The sequence below is a fragment of the Corvus cornix genome, chromosome 14 (genome assembly GCF_000738735.6).
Source record: "Corvus cornix cornix isolate S_Up_H32 chromosome 14, ASM73873v5, whole genome shotgun sequence".
Lineage (NCBI taxonomy): Eukaryota > Metazoa > Chordata > Aves > Passeriformes > Corvidae > Corvus > Corvus cornix.
The window spans coordinates 8,913,015-8,934,316 of NC_046344.1; the positions used below are offsets into that span (position 1 = coordinate 8,913,015).

A 21,302-nucleotide genomic window follows, 5' to 3' on the forward strand; every position below is an offset into this window, starting at 1 on the left:
GAGAAGCTGGCAGGGGCTTCCTCCCTGTTCGCCTTCCACTGCAGACATTTACCTTTGAAGCAGTGTGCTGAAAGGTTTCCTTCCTGATTAAAGCCCAGCATTAGTATGCAGATGAAAACATGAATTGGCCTAGATGAGGCTTCCTGGGCAGTAGTTGAAGTCAAGGATTTAATCTAGCCTGATCTTGGACATGGTTTAAACTCCTCAAAACAAGAGCACATAACCTGCTGCAAAGGTTTCATTTCAACAAACCTCCCTGTCAACAAGCTCCAGCAGCCTCTACCTTTGCAGTGATGCTCGGCAGAGGTGAAGTGCCTGGCGTTGGTCCCTGCACCCTGTGCTGCTGCAGCAGCCCCCAGCTGCTGCCAGGACAGATCCTGGCATCCCTCCATGCCCCATGGCTGTGCTGCTTCCCTCCAGCACCTGGCTGAATCTGTTCCTCTGAAATGCAGTGGTCTGAGCCTTCAGCCAACTCCAACCAAGCCACCGGTGGTGGCTGGACCCTCTCCCAGGACTGTGGTGATGAGCAATTATGCTTGTTGCTGCTGTTCAGGGACCTTGAGACTCTCTTCTGCCAACCTTTTGCTGGTTGTGGAAAAGCCCTGCTTCATGCTCTCCCTGTACCTTTGCAGGACCCACACAGCTGTCCATGGGACCAGGACAGCTCCACCCATGCTGGAGTTCTGAAACTCATCCCTTCAAGTTCCAGTATTTATTCATAAGAAACTAATTGTCATGTCTGTGCCAGGTTCTGGAATTTCTTCTGCCAAATCCTGCATGCATCCCTTTGATACAGAGGCCAAAGCTGTGGAAGTGCCAGCTAAGCCCCAAGTTTTGATCAGAATTTGCAGAAGCTCAGATTGCCTTGTGAGTCTCCAAATCTAAAGAGAATTCATGAACTGCAAAGTCAGTGAACTGCCCATCCTGAAGGTACCTGGGGCAGAGAAGCAGCGATGACGTGTTTGGTGGCCACAGTTCACATGAGCGGCTCACAGCCATGGTGGGGCAGAGAGCGGGGCCCCTCCTCACTGCCCATGGCTCAGGAGGTTCCTTGGTCAGGCTTCAGTGTGTCAGTGGTCCTGCCTTGTTTCCAAAGGAGCCGTGGGGAAGCACAGGGGGATGCCCTCACCAGCTTTCAGGGACGGCATCTCGGTGCAGCAGACCCCGGGCCCCAGTCCAGTCAGGACAGCAGGAGAAGGGCGGACAGAGAGGGAATGTCTCTGGACAGAAGACCAGCTGACTTGATTAGTGAGCACTTAATTAGGCTCTGTGTTAAAGCCTCCATCCATAGCAGCTGTACACAGGAGCTGTGGGGACAGGAAAAATTCTTCAGCAAGAACAAGCAGTGAGACTGTGGGTTCTCAGACCTTCCCTCCAGAGTTGGAAAGCCTTCACACCAGGAGCACCAGCCAAGAACTGCTGGCAACGCCAGGCAGGCTAGCACAGCCCTCGCTGCTCCATCCTTGTGCATAAATTACCTCCAGGCTCTGAGCTAAACAAAGGGCCCTGAAATAATTTTGCATTTTAATAAAGTCAGCGTTCGTGCCACTGTCGTCCTTACAGAAAAAGAATTTGCATTTCCTTCTGCCAGGTCGCCCCACACAGCCTGCTGGCCCTGAGGCCTGTGCCTCAGTGAATACTCACCTGTATTCCCACCAAGGACAACGTTAGATTTTGTTTCTTAATTACTGTGACACCAGAAACACAGGGTAGAGCTGCCCAAAGCCCCAGACTAGAGAGCACACCAATATCTCCAAAGCCCTCCAATGTGCAAGGGTGTCTGAAAAGCAGTGCTCTCCAAAACACTTGTGTGGGTGGCTGTGCATTTCCTTGTGTCCCGCTGGATCCCTCTGGCAGCGGCCTGTGGGCAGGCTCATACCCCACGGATCTGAGAGCCAGGGAGGAAGAGCTGGTGCTTGCACTGCTGGTCTGTGTTCCTGTAAAATCTGGAAAGACACAAACTGTAGCTTCTCCCTCCCAAAGGGAAGGCATCCCCTGGGCTTAGAGTCTGCCACCAGCTGTGCCTCCAGCAGGCAGCATGCAGTGAGCAGATGAACAGCATCAGAATTCTGTGCGGATGTGATGGGCACTGGACAGGTGCTTCCCTGGGCAGGCAGAGCAGAGCCATGTCTTCCTTCTCTTTGATGAGCCTGTCACCCCTCTCATTTCCCTTCTCAGCCCCCTGTGCTGCACACACAGGCCAGGGGAGTTTGTCTGGCCTGGAGCACACTGCCTTTCTGCCTGGAGCTGAGACTGGGGCCAAAGCACCAGTGTGTGTCCTGCTGAGGGCTGTGGGGCTGCTGCAGGGAGAGAGGCTCTTGCCTGCTCTGGGGTTCATCCCTCATTCTGTGAGGGTCCCCAGCCCACAGAGCTCTGTCCTGCCAGTGCTAGGTTGCTATGGGCTGAGCAAACCTCTGGCTGCAGAAGTCCCTCTGCATCCCTGCACGGCCTACTGTGGGTCCCTGTCCCGCTTCTCATCTCCATCCCACTCCCCTCTGCTGGCACCTGCGCCAGGGCCCTGCTATGGGGGATAGCTGCAATCACAGCTTTCAGCGTGTTCAATTACTGCCAGTTAATGATGATTAATTTACAATTAAGGGCCTCTAAAGGGTAGTGTGTCTGTTAAATAAATATTGATCTTTCATTTGTGGCCACAGATATATTGCCCCAGTTATTGGGAAGTGCGGCAGCAGCAAAGCCGGGCTCTCCCGGAGAGAGATGCCCCGAGCTCACAGGACTGTTGAGAGACTGGGGGCTGCCCAGTGCAGGGGACTGGGCTTGCCTCATCCCAGGAGCCTGGGCTCTCAGGGCTGGACAAGGATCATGATATCTGGGGTGTTTCAGTGCCGACTGGAAGTGCTCAGTCCTGTTGGTTCTGTTCCCATTTGCAGAAGGGGTGTGGGAATGGGGATGCTGGAGCTGGTGCTTCCCTCTTGCATGACCCTTAATTGGCCTTGTAAGGTAAACAAATTGTCCAGAGGCTCCAGTAGCAAACAATAGACTACAACTATTTCACTACAACAAACTCCTCACTGAATATACAGTGTGTTTTCCAACCCCATTTCAGCCATGCTCTGGACTCTTCTCTCTGGCCAGTGTGGTCATGGCACTGCCCACACATGCGTGCCACGCTGCAGACTACCTGACTCTGTCTGTCTGAGCCCACGCTCCTGTTACGGTGACCCAGCCGTTACGCTCCAAGAGATATTTTTCTAAAAATCTCTTGTCAATCACTTGTTAGCCATACAGTTCTCCCCCTTTTCCAAGGCATTGACCTCAAATAAACAAAGGCCATTTCAACCATTTGCCAGAGCCATCTAGTCCTGAATGCTGGAGCTCAGCAGGGATTTCTGCAGGAGTGTAGCACTCTTCTTTCTCACCTGTAACTTTTCCACATGCAGATGAGGTGGAAACACCGTCCCACCCAATCTCCAGCTACGTCCCAGGCAGTCCCTGAATGAGCCCTGCTCGTTCTCCCTAGCACATTCCCAATCACTGTCCCCCTCGTCTCCCTTCCCCTCTGCAGTGCATTCCTTGGAAGCAGGCTCACCAGGAGAACACTCTCTGGCTTCCTCTTTTATTTGAGGCATGTATTTGGAACAGTGCTTTTGTTCCAAATGAACACGATTCATTCAGAAGTGCAGTTTCTGTTTTTGAATCAGCAGAGCTGTTTATGCTCATAGTGTCCATAAAACTGTTATTTTAGTCCTGACACTGATGCTTATGAATAAAATTTAGATCTCATTCAGAAGAACATTAGCTGTAGCTGTTTGGCTTCTTGTTAAAGCATTAATTTTTATTGAGACCACATTGCCAAGCAGCTCCTTCTGCATCTTGCAGCAACCAAGTACCTCAAAGTGGAGACTTGGGTAGGACCAGATTGCAGCACATGTGCCCCAGACCGTCGGCTCCGACCACTCCATCTGCAGTTGCTGGATGATGGTGGGAACCTCCCAGTTCCCCCAGCTGAGCAGGGCACATGGGAGCAGGGGCACCATACTCAGGGGAGATGCTGGGGTCTGCTGAAGGCATCAGGAACTGACACAGCAGTGCTTGCTCGTGCTGGGTGGATGTTGGGTGTTCTGGTGCCAATTAGCTCTCCTATGTATTTATTGCACCTTTTTGCTCGAAGCAAGCTGTTAAATGTCAGAAATACTTTAGCATTTTAACAGAAAGATAATTTTTAATAGATTCCACCTACAAAAAGGAGCTGACTGGCAGAATATTAAACTCAGGGAGATTTATTTTTACTCTGTGCCTCCAAACAGCTTGAGATAACCATTTTTGCATGGCTCCTTGCTGATTAATGCTGCTGTCTCTTGCCTGTTCTCCTCACTTGGTGCTGTGGCAGCTGTGGCCTCTCACATCCCATTAACCTTGTCTGCAGAAGGGATACCTGGCCAAAGCAAAGAATTAGCCCTTGTAATTAGGAATGTAAACATCTCACATTGCCTACTAACATCCCCACATCCTTCCCTGTATGCTCCTGGTGCTTGTTAGGGCAGGATACCCCCAGACAGGCTATCCTATCATCAGCTTCCCACACACCAGCTTTCAATAATTTCTAGTAGAAGAGGTATATAAAGCCCAAATCAAACCCAAAATAGCTTTGGTTCTTCAGGGACTAAGGTGGGTCCCTGAAGTGCTGGTTGTGCTCTCAAAAAGTGCACTGGTAGCTGCTGGGGTTTGCTGGGACTGTGGTGAGCGTTTCCTCTTCCTTAGCAGGGCTGATGGATGACTGGGACTTGTGGCTGGCACCAGCCAAGCAATTGTGTTCTTAGTGATGGTGACGTTTGTACGCAGGCACTGTAAGCTGGTGGCACAGCACCAGGCCAGCCCCAAGTGCTTCCACAGCAGCACTGCCTGAGGTGTTGCAGGGATGTCACCTGTCACCTCTACCTGCGGCCCAGGTTTGATTTTTGGGTGAAGCTGTTATCAGTCTGTTCTCAGTATGAGCAGTGACACCCTAGTGCTGGATGGAGCAATTGAGTCATTGCTCATAATGCAGCACCTTCTGAAAATTCAGGTGCCTTTGTTTGTTTCTTGGTGATATAATGAACTGTTTTGAGTGATGTTAGATTTAATGGCTAAATCAATGTGTGTATTTAGTGTTAGCCTTTATTTTAGCACTAAGTGACATGAGATAAGCAGACTTAGAGAGTGTTAATTGGTTTGTGTTTAGCATTTACACTAATCAGACTGAGCAGTGCTGCCCAGAGCTCTTCAGCACTAGTAATTCTGTTTATCCAAACCAGGAATTGTTTACTCTATTGACTGGAGTGGCATCGGTCTGTTTTTTCACTCACTTGGATGTTACGCTGCATGTGTGAATTAGCAGAGAGCCCTGGCTAACCCTGCATGGTGCTGCACACAGGGTGTGGGGAGAGGTGGCTCAGCAAACCCTGATGAAACAGAACATGACAGGCCCCCTGTACGGGCAGCATCGCTTCAGCACTGCGAGTACCAGCGCCGCAGCCCTCCGTGGCTGGCGTGCGTCTGCCTTCATTACGAGCAGGGCAGGAAGCAAGAAGAGCCCACGCTCCTTGTCCCAGCCCTCTATCAAGATGGAGCTCCCATCACCCCATTCCTGGATGGATCCACTGCTGAGCTCTCGGCACCAGGATCACAGCACTCTCTTTCCATGAACCACACACGATATGGGGTTTATGGGCTTAGCTGCCGGGGCTGTACTGCCCAGAGAGAGGGGAACTCCCAGATTTGCCAGGCAGTGTGGATGTAGCATGTGGATGTGCCAGGACCCTCCTCCGTAGTTGTGGCTGGACTGCCTGGGCTCACATCCATCTTGTACTGATGGGAGCAGATGTCTGGGCAGGAGCCCACCAGAGCATCCCAGGAACCAGTAACAGCACTCCCTGGCCAGCCCACAACACACAGCATGGCTGCCTTCAAAATGGCTTGAAAATAGCCTCACCATTGCTCTGTTCCCATCATCTGGCTGGTTTTATTAGAGTTGGTTTTGGATCATTTAATTTTTATCTAAACATTCACTTCCCAGCTGAGCTCTTGGAGACCTCTGGCTCCCTGGGCTGGTGACGAGCCCCTGGAAATGGAACTGCCTGCAGGATGTGCTGATGGCCCTTGCTGCTGCTGGGAGCTGCCTCCTGAGCCATCCCTGGCCCTTCCCTGTGCAGTCCCAGTGCTCACTTTCCTCCTGGGCCCTAGACTCTTGCTGGGATAGGTGCGATTCACCTGTGAGAACCCATGGTGTGCTTCCCCAGCAGGGATGCTCTGGGTAAGAGAGGTCATGCCACAGGCTGCTCCTGCTCCAGGCTGCTCTAAGCTGTGCTGGGAGGCACAGGAAGATGAATTCCCTTTTATTTTGCAAAGTGCTGTTTTACTGATCTCTGCCAACCAGCCCCAAGCTGGGTTGCAGTGCCCCTCCAGTGCCACCCCTGGGGATAGTGGAGGGGACCCGGAGTCACCATTATCTGGAGCTGCAGCAGCATCGTGACAGTCCCTGGGATGGACATTAAATCACTGTGTGAGGGCAAGCAGAGGGATGTCACTGGGGCTCAGGGAGGAAGCTCTGCTGTACCGTTTGCACTGACTGTGTGATCCGAGTCAGAATGAGAATCATAAATCTTGATTATTCTCTGTCTCAGCTGATTTGAACCAAATGCCTTGGACAGGGATATAGTTCACATCTCGCTGAAAACTGCAAAAAAACTGATTAAATGTACAAACTGATATCAATAGCACTCTATCTCTGTTAATGCCCAAACTGTCAAGAGTTTGGGGAGAGGATCCTGTGTGGGTGGGCTCTGTCCCAGCCCAGAGCAGCTTCCTGGGGTTTTCAGAGCGGGCTTTCTCCCCACTGTTATTTATTTTGGTACTTCGTTCCTGCAATTCTCGCTGTTATTATGATGCTGTCAATTACAGATGGCATCTCTGATTCTGATTGCACTTTGCTTACAATTAAGCATCCTATAGGAAAATGGAAATGCTGGGTCATTAACATAGTGTAATAATAAGGTAAACCATTCAATTATGGAGGAAAAACCACTTTGAATAATAAGGATATTGTATGCCTAAAAGACATTCAGATGCCAGTGTATTACCATTCTCGCATACATAATAAATGAACTTAAACCCCAAAATAACCAACAGAAGCAAATAATAAATAGCTGTGCCCTCAGCAGCAGCCTGGCTGGCATCACTCCTTCCAGGGGCAGAGGAGCAGCTCTGGGGTGGGAATGGAGGAGTCTTGGATCTGTGTAGTCCTTGACAGTTGCTTTGGGAGATGTTTTGGCCACCGCAGGACTTGTCTGATACTGGGACTGAGGTGGTTCCCACTTGCATTGGGAGGAGGCAGAGAAGGGGCTGGGGCAGTGGTGTTCATGGCTGCCTGCAATAGCAAGGGGAGCACTGGGGCTCTGCCCAGGGCGTCTGCTGGGCTCCAGAGGCTCGATGCAAACACTGGTCCACTGTAGATTAAACAGTGGGATACTGTGCTTTGGACATCTGCAAGGCTAGTGCAGCTGGGAAGATCTTGCCACTCAGTGTCTCTGTGGAGGGATTTGGAACTGGCTTTGCTACCTCCAGCAACTGCTGAGAACCTGTCACCTCCCCACCTGCCCCTTCAGCTGCTCTGCCCGCAGCACTGATGGCTTGCATGGATCCATCTCATTGACAACTAGAAAAGGAACAGGTAACTGCAGGTGTGAAGACACAAAGGGTCATGCTCCTGGCTACCACTGACCAGCCTGGGGCTCCTGTGGCAGCCTTGATGGTGGTTTTGTGTTCAGCCTTTTTATGCTGGTCCCTCTGGCAGGAGGGCAGGAGTCCCTCTCCCATCCCCGGCTGCCAGCAGTGCTGGAGCTCAGCGCAGGATGTGAACGATTACTGCTGTTTTCAGCCTATTTGGCAGTATTGCTCCTCCATAACAATTCCCAGCCTTTTAGCTGTTGATGGCTTACCTATTACTCTGGCACTATGTTAGGATAACATCCAGATACATCTGAAGAATGGAATTTATTTACTCTTTTCCCTGAAAAGCTTTTAGTATGATACAGCCGTGGTGCTTTCACTTAGGCAGCCATTATTGCAAGGGTGTTTTTCCTGATAGAATTAAATTTTCCAGAAGATGAAAAAGGACTCCTCAGGATATGCAGCTCCAAACCACTATATTTGAATATTTTATTTTCCTGGCCTTCTTTGGGAAGGGCCCCTCCCATCTTTGGGAAACTGGAGTGGTTTGAACCACCCAGTTGGGTCTGATAAGTGTTAGGTGTCAGCTGCATGGTGTGCACAGAGCTCTCCCCAGCAGCTGTAGCTTTCCCACATCCAACTGGCTGTTCCAGGAACCGCAGCCTGCAATACCAACAGCATCTATTATTGACAGACTTGAAGCTTCCACAGGCATCACTTAGCAACCGTCAAGGCTGAGCTGGGTGGGAGCACTCCTGGGTGGGAACATTCCTGCACGGGTGTCCGTGTGGGCTCCTGTTGCTCTGCTTGGGGCAGGAGGAACACGGCTGGTGCTGGGGGCTTGTCCTGCTGCGTGTTAGGATTGAACTCAGATCAGGAGTCCCAAGGGGGTGGGAGGGGAAGGTATGCGATGACTGCTGCCAGCAAGGGGCACTGGATTGCACATTTCAGAGAGGGTTTCTGTCCTGCAAGCAGAGGTTGCATATGCATCAGCATTTCATGCAGCTCTGCCCTATAGCTGGCATGAGGACTGGCATGAAGTAGGCAAAAACCAGTGGAAAGTGAGTGAACTGGCACTCCGGGGACTTGAACTCCTGTGTTGAAGGGAAATCTGGACTGGGAGCAGACTACCTTGTCTTGAACATCCTCAGTAAGAGGAGGCAGGACTCACCCCTGCCTGCCCAGGAGTCCTCATTCCAGTGCTGTGCGAGAGGCTCAGACTGGGGCTGCTTTGCTATAACTGTGACTAATATAGTAATTAAATCTGGTAGACGATACTAAGAGATTCCCAGTGAATAGGATCATCGTGCTTCTGTAGAGAATGGTAGTGAGACTTAGTCAAAATAATTTTGACAGCAGAGGGGTTAGAAATATGCATTTCCAGCCTTTTTCACAACCTGTCTCATGGCTATCTGCTGACCAACAATAAATCTTGCACTAAAATTGGAGAGATCACGCCATATTTATCCCTGGTCCAACAATGTCACACTGAATACACATCTCCATCCACAGAGCTGAGGTTCCTTTGCACAGCCAAAGCCAAATGGTGCTGGGGTGTTTGTGACACCTGAGGTGCTGTGTGCTGACACAGATGTGCCGAGTGCTCGCAGCCTTGCCAGGAGCTCTCCAAGTGCAGGAGCCAGCATACCCCTGTACATCCTGCAGCTGCTGGCAAGGAGGGTGGTGGGGAAGGGCAGTCCCCATCGGGAAGTGCATCATGCACTTCCCCATCAGGAACCCCACAGCGCTAACCTGAGCCTATCCAATTTCTGTGAGAGCTGTGTGCTCAGACAGGCAAGGGATTTTGGCACAAGGCAGCAGCCATGTCCCAGAGGAGATCCACTTGAGGAAAGAACAGAAGAAAGCAAGATTTAGCATTAGGATCGTAATTTCAGATTACATTGTGCCAGTATCAACAGTCTATACTCATGAGAGCCTTGGGGAGCACGATGCTGCAGCAGCTCTCCCAGCTAGCCTGATCAGTGAGGGCTGGTTTTAATTGCAGCTGAATGGATCTAACCTTGTGATGTCTGTTCACAAAGCATTGCTGAATTAATACAGGTTCCATGGTTGCTTCTGCTAAAAGACTTTAATGGATCAGCTTAGTACTCTGCTCCATGATTATAGCATTCCTACCCACCTATCATGCCTGAGCCAGATGGTCCCAGTGAAATCAGAGCATATTTGTATTTTTGTCTGCTACTCAGCCACCTGCCCACTGATTTTGTTGCATAGTGGTAGGAGGAGAGGAGACTTCCTGGGTTCAGTCCCCCCCCCCACCTTTCTCTAGCCCCGGTATGTGCCCCACCTCCTAAAAGACACCGAGGGAGCCACGGAAGGGCTGTCCCCTCAGGGTGCCCAGGAGGCTTGCCCGGCCGTCTGGAGGGCAGCCACACTCCTGGACAGCAGCGTGGCTCTGACTCCTGGCACAGAGACAGCTGCTTCCCGGGGTGCTGGGGGTTGTTTCCAGTTCTATCGGTGATGAGAGCCATTAAGAAGGTACAAGTACTAAAGAGATCTTGAGCGATGCCTATAAAACCTTTGAATCCTTGACAGAATCAATAGCAGGTTCTCAGGAGTAACTTCTTATCCAGGCCAACTTAAGCACATGCCAATGAGCCGATAAAGATTTTGCATTTTGTGGAGACACAGAAGCCCTTTCATTGTGATTGTTGGACTCTAGACTAGGCGATAATATGAAAAATCACATTAGAAATAGATTGTGCTCCAGAGGCATTTTCCTCAAAGTCTGGAAGCGTGGCTCAAATGGTGCTCCTGAGTGGCATCCTCCCTCCAGGCATGTGCCCTGAGCCCCTGGGCTGCAGAGCCAAGTCCTTTGAGGATTGCTGCAGTGAGCAGCACCGACCCCTCGGCACGGCTGCCGTGACAGCAGATGGGGACAGGGAAGGAGGGAGCAGGGGAGCTGTGCCCCTTGAAATGGAGGTCCTGGGGGTGGCACCTGAGATGCAGCCGAGTCCCGTGGGGTGCCCTGAGTAGTCCCACCAGCCCAGGAGCAGGAGCCACGGGCAGCCTGTGTAGGTAGGTACCCACTGGGGTGCCCGCAGCCCCTGCCAGGCACTGCATCTGCACGCACTTGCCACCTCTCGGATACCTTTGCTATTGACGCCATTTCCAATTTGGCATCTCGGTTGCCATGGCAACTCCAAGCTGCCATTCTTTGATCAGATCAGCTCTCAGTTAGTCAACACGCGTTAGCACCTGCGTTGGTATGGCAACCCAGGACCGCGCTCCATCCGGCCAATGTTGCGGACAGCTGGATGGACGGCTCCAGGCAACCCTGGCAGCACTGGGAGAATGGCTGGCCCTGCTGAGGGGCACTGAGACAATCCCAAGCCCCAGCTGCTTCTTATTCCCCGGCTGCACTGGGGTCCGGGGCTGCCTCCACTCCAGCTATAGCATCCTGGGCTCCCACAGCCTGCACGGCCTGGGGGACACTGGGGAGAAACTCAGCAGGGACATGGCTGGCACAGAGCAAGGAGGTGTCCTTGCAATCCCAGACTGCCCCTCACGAGAGTGTTCTGTATGGACAGTGAATGGCTTTGGAAACTCTGGGAAGAGGGAAAGCTCCTTGTCTTGGAGAGGGAGACCAGCGGTACAGACAGCCACTAATTCAGAGTTAAAAGCCCTGCAAAAGCAGAAGACAAGTCACAGAGAGGGGTGGTTCACCCCCTTCTCCCAGCCACCAGATTCTTAACCATTAAACTCTTCCAGTGAGTCTCCTGGGGATGGTTTTTGTTCCTTTGGCCTCCAGTCTGAACTGGCACCCACTTTTCTGAAAGGGCTTTATAATTTGCGTTTAGTGTTTTTTAACAGACATATGTGAGCCGCTTGAATTAGAGCAATGTGAATCTATTAGGCAGCGACAGATGCAAGTTTTGTGTCTCTTATTAGAAGGGATTGGCTTCTGAGGTTTAGTGATGTGCAAAGGATTGGACTTTGGAGAGATTAAAATTATTTTCAGCGTTAAGCACAATATTTCTGAGCTAATGCACTCACTCTTGAATATAGATTCACAGACTGAAAAGATTATAAAACATTAAACCTATGTAAATTCAGCTGTAAATTTATGTTTGAACAAATTCAACAAGAGATTTGACTCGGGGGCTTATAGCAAATGGGTTCTGCTTTTAATTCGTACTGTGGGCTCAGTTGCAATGCCGCTCTCCCCTTGAAAGTCCCACGCCTGCTGAATTACTGGCAGGTCACAGCTGACAGCTCAAGCAATTATACCAGAATGTGTTAATAATAAAAAGAAAAAGGATTCATGTTTATCTTTCCAGAAGACAAAAGCAGCTGTTTGCTCCGCCCCGAGGAGCAGGAGAGAGGAGCTCTGTGGGCAGGTGACACTTGCAGCACCTGGCCATTTCCTCTTTCCATGGCAGCCGTGCAAATCCGTGTCTTCCTCTGCGATTCCCCAAGCCCTGGGAGTTGCTATGCACTTTTTTCTCTTGTTGAGAACATGAAAATACAGTTAACAAAGACTCCTTTTGAGTAGGATTGCAGGAAACCTGCAACATCGTGAAAAAGCTGCCTACACAGAGATAAATGACAGCTGTGACTGAAGGAATAAACAAGATAATCTGGATTTAAATAAACCACAAGGGGATTTTGGCAACATGCAAATTCACAAATTTATAAAATGTATCCTTTGAAAATAAAGAGCTTGTTTGAAGCCAGCAGTTAAGAACAATTACTACAGCACATTTTCCCAATGAGGGCTTAGAGCTGGCCTCTGCTCCAAGCCAGGGCAGGCAGGAGCCAGCTGTCCTGCCTGCCGCCCACAGTGGCTGGGGGCCTTCCATGCACAGAACAGAAACCTGAAGGAGTGACAGCACCAAGCCCCTGTGCAGCTCGGGGGTGCTGGGGGTGCACGGAGCAGTCTGGCTCTCCCCAGCCTCTGGGCACAGCACTGGAGAATGAACAGGAAAGGAGAGAAATATCAAAAGCCAAAGCAAGTACTCAGTAATATATATTGGATCATCTGCTTGGAGGACGAGGTAATTCCTGGGTCCAAGCCCAGCATGACAGTTTAGTTTTGGCATTGCACAGGGTAGTGATGCTGCACCCACAAGCACAAGGGGATGATGCCCGTCCCGTAAGGGAGCAGAAGCTTTGTTCATGCCTGTGTCAGTGGAGCTCCTGCCAGTGGCTTGTTGTCATTGCTCCTCTTTTTCGGGTGAGCAGTGACGGAGAGAGAAGAGATGCAGGTGGGGAGACACCAGTGGCAGAGACAGGAGTAGACACATCCCGTTCCAACACTTCACCTCCTGCACTGCCCTGTGGAGCCACATCAGGTGCAGTCACTGTGTGGCCATGCCTCTTCAGCAGCCAGCCTGCCCTGAAAAGGGACACAAACACTGCAAGGAAAGCCAAAATGTGTTCCAAAGCCTGTGTGCTCCCTCCAGGAGCAAAGCCCCATGCTGCAAACTGCTCTGCATCAGCCACTGCAGGAGAGCGATGCGGAGCGTCGCTCTGCCTGCACACACAGAGCTGGTTAGAATTCCGTCGGCACACGCACAATTAGGGCAGAGCACATGGCAGCAGCTCTGTGAAGGTTAACTGCTCTGAGGAGCATTCCTGCCGTGCCAGAGGCTCGGTTGCTCCAGCTTTAACACCCTTGTTATTCCCAGCAGCAGGAGCCAGCAGTGCCGTGTGCCACTCTTTGTTTGGCAGCAGTTATCGCGTGCCACTGGCTGCATGCAGGGCACCTGGCCCTAGGGCTGCAGGCTCGAGCCTCCTTCACCTGCACAACGTAGCTTGGCTCCTGCCCTGGTAGGGCAGCACATGGGGAGAGACTCTGAAACACAGCAGAGTTTGGGGTAAAGCCTTTCTGTATGTACGTCCCAGAGCTGTCCCAGAGCCACAGGTGTTCGGGGCTCTGCAGGGCTAGGGTGTCTTGAGGACACACTGTGGCTTCCAGCTTTATCCCTAAAACTGTACAGAAAAAGCTGAATCTGCTTCTCCTCCTCTTTTCCTTGATCACTGCTTCCCCATTTTCTCTCCTCAGGGCCAGCCCATCCATCTCTTTGTCTTTAATGTGCACGGAGTTAAAAACACAGTCCTTAAATGTGGCAACACATCCAGATTATTAGCTCTGCAATTTCTTGGCTCCTGTTTATTGTGGTAACATCATCTGAAGGGGCAGTTGTAATTAACATGTTCATGCTTCTTTTATAAACCCCCAGCGTGTTTGTTTTATATAAACCAAATGCCCTGGGGCATCTGGTGCTGCTGTGGGGAACAGACACCATCATGGCTCTTGTCCTTGCTGCAGGTGGGTTGCTCCCCATCCTCCACTACCAGCTGATGGCCATGGGCTGTGAGAGTGGGCACGGAGCAGCGCTGCTGGTGGCAGCCCACCCCCCCCCATAATACAGCAGTGGGCACCCAGGGGTTCATCTCTGATCATACTGTGGGGCTTGCTGTGATGTACATAGCCATAAAAGCTGCTTCCTTCCCACAGGGCTGTTAAATCTGGGTGCTGGATTCTCCAGGGAAGCTGGTCTGTAATTCTGCAGCATCTGAAGCCCCCAAGTGTTCCTATCCCTCTTAATTTGTTCAGGGTTTTCTTAAAGGAAAAAATAGCTTGAGATGCATCATTCTGACTAATCCTTGCTCCCTTCATGTCACTGCTACTCAAGTGGCTGATGCAGGGCATGGATAAAGCGCCATAGTGCTCTGGGCAGAAGATGGGATTGCAGGTGCCTTGCCTTTGGGAAGGCAGCTCCAGTGGGACCTGATGTCAGAGGGATGGGCTTCCCTATAGAGCCTGGCCACAAGCATGGACAGGGAGCTGGAGTCCTGCAGCCCTGCAGGCTGCATTGCTGGTACTCAGACAGACTGTTCAACAGGAAAGGTTCTGCAGCAGGAGAGGGGCAGCCACAGGAACCACCAGCCTCTTCACCTAAAATGCTGAGGACACTGGCAGCCCTGTGGCAGCACCAACCCACCCTCACTCTTGCCTTGGCAGGAGGCCCCTCACCACCCCAAAAAGCACCTCAGCAGAACAAGCCTGGTGGGCTTGGTGGCACCAGCAGTGAATACACAAATTACAGGGGCATTAAAGCCAGTTGATGCCTTTAGAAGTCACAAATAGGAGGTGACATTGACAGGCACATCTAGTGGGCTATGCCTATCAGCTGATTCTGCTCCAGGCTTCAGCTGTGTGATTCCTGAAATGGGCCTTCCTGGGGCCCAGCAGTTTGACGTCAGTGTTACTGTGGCTGTCGCTGCCCAAGGTGCTTTCACAGAGCCATTTCCAGCCTATTCACGTTATTTCCTCGCCATATGTTTGTACTAAAAGTAGTTGCAATACAAAGGGATAATCCTGCAAGACCATGGGCATCACCGTGCTCTATGTCTGACACAGGAGACCTGCCCAGTGCCGTGAGTGCTTCCCCGGAGCAGCGACCCCGTTTCCTCCTCCTTGGCACTGTGGCAGGGCTGGGGCTGCCCACAGGCAGGGCCGTGGTGTGGGTGGGTGCGGGCAGCAGGCAGGTCCCTGGCTGTGGCACAGCCTCCAGCCCCAGTGCCACCTGGCAGCACAACAGGTGTGAGTGAGGCTGTGATGCTTTTGCAGGGGACGTCTTGTGGGTCCCTTCCAACTCAGCTTATTCTGTGATTCTGTGGTCACTTAAAACCCTCTGGCTGGCTATGATAATCCTTAACTGGTGGCACTGGGACAAGAATTTACCTTTTCATTTTCTTAGACATAACTGCTATCTCACTGCAGTTTCATTTTATAGTATGGTAATGTGCTATCCAGGAAAATCTTGCTACATGCTAATTTATCCAGCAGGCAAATTCCTTTTGGCTAATAAAGTGCTTGCACAGGAAGCTCAAAACCCAGCAGCAATTAATTATTGACAGAGCATGTGAATTAGAGATAAAAGAAAAGTCATTCTTTCTCACACACAAGATAGTAAATAAATTTAATTATTGTACTAGAAGCAAGGGATCTTATTCTGTATTAAGTTTTATTAGCTGAGACATTTAAAAGCATGTCATCATAACAAAAAGGTCCTGTATAATCCGAACTGCACTGCTCCGTACACGGCTCTGGAGTGAATAGGCTTAATTGAGCAAATGGGAGCAGATGGCTTCTGAACAGGCAGGTATTGTGCAGGTTTAGTGTCAATTAGCTTTGGTCTACATATGCCTATGGCAAACTATCTGCATAATGTGTCACCAAGGCTGACTTTACATTTTAGGTGCCCACCATGGCCAGGGGCTGAGAAGAAACAAAGCCAGAAAGACTTGGGTCTGGGGGTCACACAGGAGTGACAGCGTCCCTCCTCCTGCATGTCCCACCAACACCTGCACAAGGTGCTCACCCCTGCCTGGCCCCTCGCTAACCACCTCCTCTGCTTCTGCGCAGGAATGTGATGCCCAAGACGCTGGATGGCCAGATCACCATGGAGAAGACCCCCAGCTACTTTGTGACCAATGAGGCCCCGCGGCGCATTCACTCCATGGCCAAGGACACGAAGCTGATCGTGGTGGTGCGCAACCCCGTCACCCGCGCCATCTCGGACTACACACAGACTCTGTCCAAGAAGCCAGAGATCCCCACCTTTGAGGTGCTGGCCTTCAAGAACCGGACTCTGGGGCTGATTGATGCCTCCTGGAGTGCAATCCGCATTGGGATTTATGCCCTGCACTTGGAAAACTGGCTCCAGTACTTCCCCCTCTCCCAGATCCTGTTTGTCAGTGGTGAGAGGCTCATCACTGACCCAGCTGGGGAAATGGCCAAGGTCCAGGACTTCTTAGGCCTCAAGAGGATTGTGACAGAGAAGCATTTTTATTTTAATAAAACAAAGGGGTTTCCCTGTCTAAAGAAGCCAGAGGACAGCAGTGCTCCCCGGTGTTTGGGCAAGTCCAAAGGTCGAACTCACCCCAAAATAGACCCAGACGTCATCCACAGACTGCGGAAGTTCTACAAACCCTTCAATGTCATGTTTTACCAAATGACAGGCCAAGATTTCCAGTGGGAGCAGGAAGAAAGTGATAAGTAGAACCACAAAATCAGGAAAAAATCTTTTTTGTTTTTGGGATGTGAATCATCATTTCAGACCCAAAACTCTTTTGGGGCCAGAGGCTCAGCCCTGTGTGTAACAGGCTCTTGTCTTGTCAGGGCTGCAGCAGAAGTCACCCCACATGTCCAGTTCTGGAACTGTAGTGGCCTGTCACCTCGGGCTGCACTTGGTTCTCCCTGCCACGACGCTGGGGGTCAGGGGCAGGTGGGAGGAGGGGGAGGCAGAGGGAGCAGGGCTCCTCAGGGTGATGGAGCGCTTTGTGTCAACGTTTTGCTGCTGGTGTCCCCCTTGAAGCCAGGGCAGGCAGGACCAGACCTCCTGCCATGGCAAGCTGGGCGAGAGGGTGGTTCCCAAAACCCAGCACTGGGACAAACCCATAGATTTAATTTCTCCTGCCCTGCACTTTAGTTTTGCCCAAACAGCAGCATCAGGTCTGGTAAATTCAGGCCATGTGCAGTCACGTGCACACTGGACTTTGTGTGTGGAAGGAATAAAGCCAGTTAATGCTGCAAAGGAACTATGTACAGGAACTTCATTTGCACCAGACGTTTCAATTACTTGTTGCACTAAAACTAGAATTTACCAAGTGCCACAGACACCTGGCCTGAATTCTCCTCCAACTGATGGGTGCACCTCACCTGTTGGAAGAGAGTTGTTCCTTCTTTGCTGAGATGCTCAGTGAGATCAGAACTGGGTCCCCAGGTCCCCACCCTCCTGGAAGCTGAAAGAACATTCCCAGGCTCCCCAGGAGTGAGCCAGGCTCCCACTACCCTGCCAGGCTGCCAAGGCACAGTCTGGTACCACACGTCCACACAGCACCTCCTGGCCAGGCTGTGCCATGCCCTGCTCCATGGTTTGGAGCCAGGTGTTGCCAGTGGGGACGGAAGGGGTGGCTGCAGGGTGGAGGCCTGCAGACAGCCCCAGCACAGGGTCTGACAGTCAGGACCCCTGGCACTGCCATTCATTTGCACCTTGAAAACGCGATCCCTGCTGCTTGCTGTGGACAGCTGGGGTCGCAGAACAGGGAAGCCCCCTTCATCTTACTTCAGAATTACAAAAAAGCAACTCCCAGGGCGAGCACTGCTCAGCACACAAAACCTGTGCTTTCTAGTGGAAACGGCCCAGTCACCCAAATTTGCAAATCCTGGTAGAAACTGTAGAATAAACCTGTATCCCCACTCGATCCCCCAGTGTCATGAGAGCTGTTTGCTGGGCCCAGCAGAGAACAGGAGCAGCGCTTTCACACAACTGCACAGTTCCACCACCACTGCTGGGGGAAACCAGGCAGAAGAGGGAGCAAAGGTGAAACGCAGAGCTGCTGAAATGGTCCCTCGCACGGGGATTCCTGAGGGCACTCGGATACTGCTGGCAGCTCTCTTTGCTCTGATGAGGGCTGACATTACCTCCAGCTTGGGGTGAAGCCACATGAGGGTCCCTCCCATTGGGCAGGTCCCCAGCAGAGGTGCAGAATGGGATTGCTGCGGAAGGACCAGGACTTGGTTCTGATTAAGGTGAAAGAACTCCCTGCAGCTCCAGCTAACCAGATGAAATCACCGTTGCATTCACTGGGTGACACGCTGACCCTGCTCGGGGTTCCAGGGCCTGTTGTGCGGCTCATTACGCCGTGAAATGGTGCCAGTGCCTTGGATTGGATGAGAAGAGCTGAAGCCATTTGGACCATTTACTGCGTGGCCCATGCTGGAGGGGCGCTGCGAGGTCCCTGCTGATGTCACATCAGTTCCCATCAGCCTGGTCAGATTTAAAAACAGCTCCTGCCATTTCACAGTTTTCACAAACCCACAAACTCCCAAATTACCACAGGAAAATTGGAAGTATATAATAGGAATAATCTTACCGTGTTTCACACATTATTAAAATATCAGAACAGGTCCTAAATGAAACCTGTTGCATAATTTGGATTTGGTGCAAGATGCTCAATGGAGTACAGGGGGCTCTAGGCCCAGTGTCCTCCTCACCAGAGGGATATCTAGGAATCTCTGCCTGTCTCCAGAGTGGTGCATGCCCAGTGTGGTGTCGGGCTGGCCCTGCTGGTGCTGAGCAGAGGTGCTGGGGCTGGTGGCTCTGCGAGGGGCTCAGCTCTGGGGGATGATGGTTCCTGGGCGCGCTCGCTGTGCCCTTCCCGCCTGCCTCCCACGCTCACTTCTGTTACTTCTGCCATATATTCAGAGGTTTATTTTTTATACCAGATGCCATCTCCAGCTTGGCAGGAGCTGATGGGTGCCCACTGGGAGGTGAGACCCTGCTCCTCTGCCCTGAGTGCCTGCTCCATGGACACCAACCACTTCAGCATGGTGGGACAGGACCCTCCAGCCCCCCCCAACCCTTCTCTCCCAGGTGCAGCTACCAGCACTGCAGTGCTGGAAGGGAGCAGGGACATGCCAGTCACCCTGGGATGGGCTGGGGGCATGGGTGGTGTTATTTTGTTTTGTTCTTTGGAAATGCGCCCTGTGGATGCCCCACTGCAGCTGGGGCTGGATGGGGGGGATTATTTTCTATCTGGCCAGAAAGTGGCCTGCCAAATGAGAGTCAGGTTAATAACACTTTTTTTAAAAACTATTCAAATGTCAGCATTAGAATACACAGGAAATTGAATTTTGTATTTGGTTTCAATTAGCAAAGCATAAATTATATTTAATTTTTTACACAGACTGAGTGATTCATTATTCTGGAAAAGCTGGTACTTTCTGGTTCAGAGACTGGTAATGGAGAGTTGGTCTGTTCTGAACCTTATTTGCTGTGCTGTCACTGCCTCCCAAATGCGTCTCTGTCCATCAGTGTCTCTGTACCTGAACGATGTGACTGTCCTGAGCTGAACCCTGCAACCCACAGCACTAAACAATAAATCATTGTAGCAGCTGCACTTCTTGGCTCCATTTCTCTTGCCCCCCCCAGCAGCACCAACACCCCATGAGTGGGAGCCAAAACAGGACAACGCTGGCCGTGACCTGCCTCCTGCCAGCCCTGCTGGCTGCTGTGACTTGCCCCACAGGCCGTGGCCCCCACAGCCAAAAGGGCTGGGGAAGGCATATGCTGCAGGCCAGGACCAGAACGAAGACCAGGACCAGGACCACCTGGGCCAGCCTGCAGGTCCTGGTGTGGGGGAGAGCTTTCCTCACTGACCTCTCAGTTTGGGGTGCACCTCCCAAGGTCACAAAGAACAAATCCCCAAGCAATGCCTGGGAGATTTCACTTGCTGCTGATTAAGGATAAATCAGTGGCTAATAAAAAGAGAGGGCTGAGAGAGGGCTGGCTGCCAGGCAAAGAAATTAGGAGGAAAATTCTTTTATCTTATTTTGTGTGCACAATTTCCTGCTTGTTTGAAAAAAGGTTATTTCACAGCATGGTCCTATTGTGTCATCTGATAAAAACCACAGAAAAACTTTTATCGACAAAATTAGGAAGTACTGAACTATAAAATTGCTAATTATTTTCTAGTAAATTTACTTTTAAATAACTTTAGACACCAATTACAGGCACCATTAAGCACCATTAACACTGGGTGTATTTACCAAACAAGGATGGAATACTTATTCAAATCAAGATCATTTTGGTGTAGATTCTGCTGTTTGGAAAGCAGCCCCCTCTCACCAGATATTTAAAAAGCCATCAGAAGATCAATTACACCTCAGGTTCTTAATCTTTGAGTTGTGGTGTGATGTAATTCAACCCTTGAAGGACACACCTGTGAACAGCAGCTGATACCCTGAGGAGCTGCCCCGGCAGCGCCCGTGCCTCGGTACAGGACCGGGGCCGGTGTGCTCCTGTTCCGCAAACCCCGAGGAAACCACTCTCATATTCAGCTGATCCAGCTGCCTCTTGAAACGCGTCCATCGCTGCTCCGAGCAGGGTTAACCCCCTTGGCACACCCCGCCACAGACCAGCGAGCGCGGCTCCTGCGGCAGCTGCTGCCCTGTGTCTCTGCGCTGCTGTAGCCGGGTGCCTCCCGCTGCGTTTTGGGATTTGCTCCCGCAGATACACATTGCTCTTCAAAGAGCCTGTTGCCCGTGCCCTCGGGCTGCCCAGCCAGTGCGGTGCCACAGGCTGCTCTGGTGCCGCAACGCGACTTCCCGGTGCCGGACACCGTGCCGGGATGAACTCCGGCACACGCCTCGTAATTGGAGGTTGCCAAGCGGCTGTCAGAGAGCTGGCTGCAAAGCTGCTACCTGCTCCCACTTTCCTGCTGTCATCTTTGACATCCTCATTATTTATTAACTGCCCGGTACCCAACAGGCTGCCACTGGTGCAGACATGCTCAGATTATGCAGGTTCGATATGCTGCCTGCCTCCAAGGTCATGTCCTCCAGGATGTCTTGCAAACCAGATTGAAGAGGTACCAGCAAAGATGCAACATGTTCTGTATTGCTGATGCCAGATTTCAAACAGAGCCCTTTGAATAAGGATGACTTACTACATAGCGTTATAGAATCATGGAATTGTTTACATTGGAAAAGGTCTCCAAGACCACTAAGTCCAACCATTCCCCCAGCACTGCCGAGGCCACCACTAAGCAATGTCTCCAGATGGTGATATCAGGCCCTGCTGCTCGCTGCTGTTTCC

The 21,302-nt window shown here is 51.4% G+C and overlaps 1 protein-coding gene across 1 annotated transcript in view; it reads left to right on the top strand.

Annotated features, from left to right (window-relative positions):
• The window catches only part of HS3ST4 (heparan sulfate-glucosamine 3-sulfotransferase 4), a 54,792-nt gene extending 35,187 nt beyond the window's left edge, over positions 1-19,605 (top strand). The window contains 1 exon segment of the mRNA XM_039560524.1: positions 16,067-19,605. Within this exon segment, the coding sequence (XP_039416458.1) occupies positions 16,067-16,703 (637 nt within the window). The 3' untranslated portion in view covers positions 16,704-19,605.
• Positions 19,606-21,302: the final 1,697 nt, after the last annotated feature.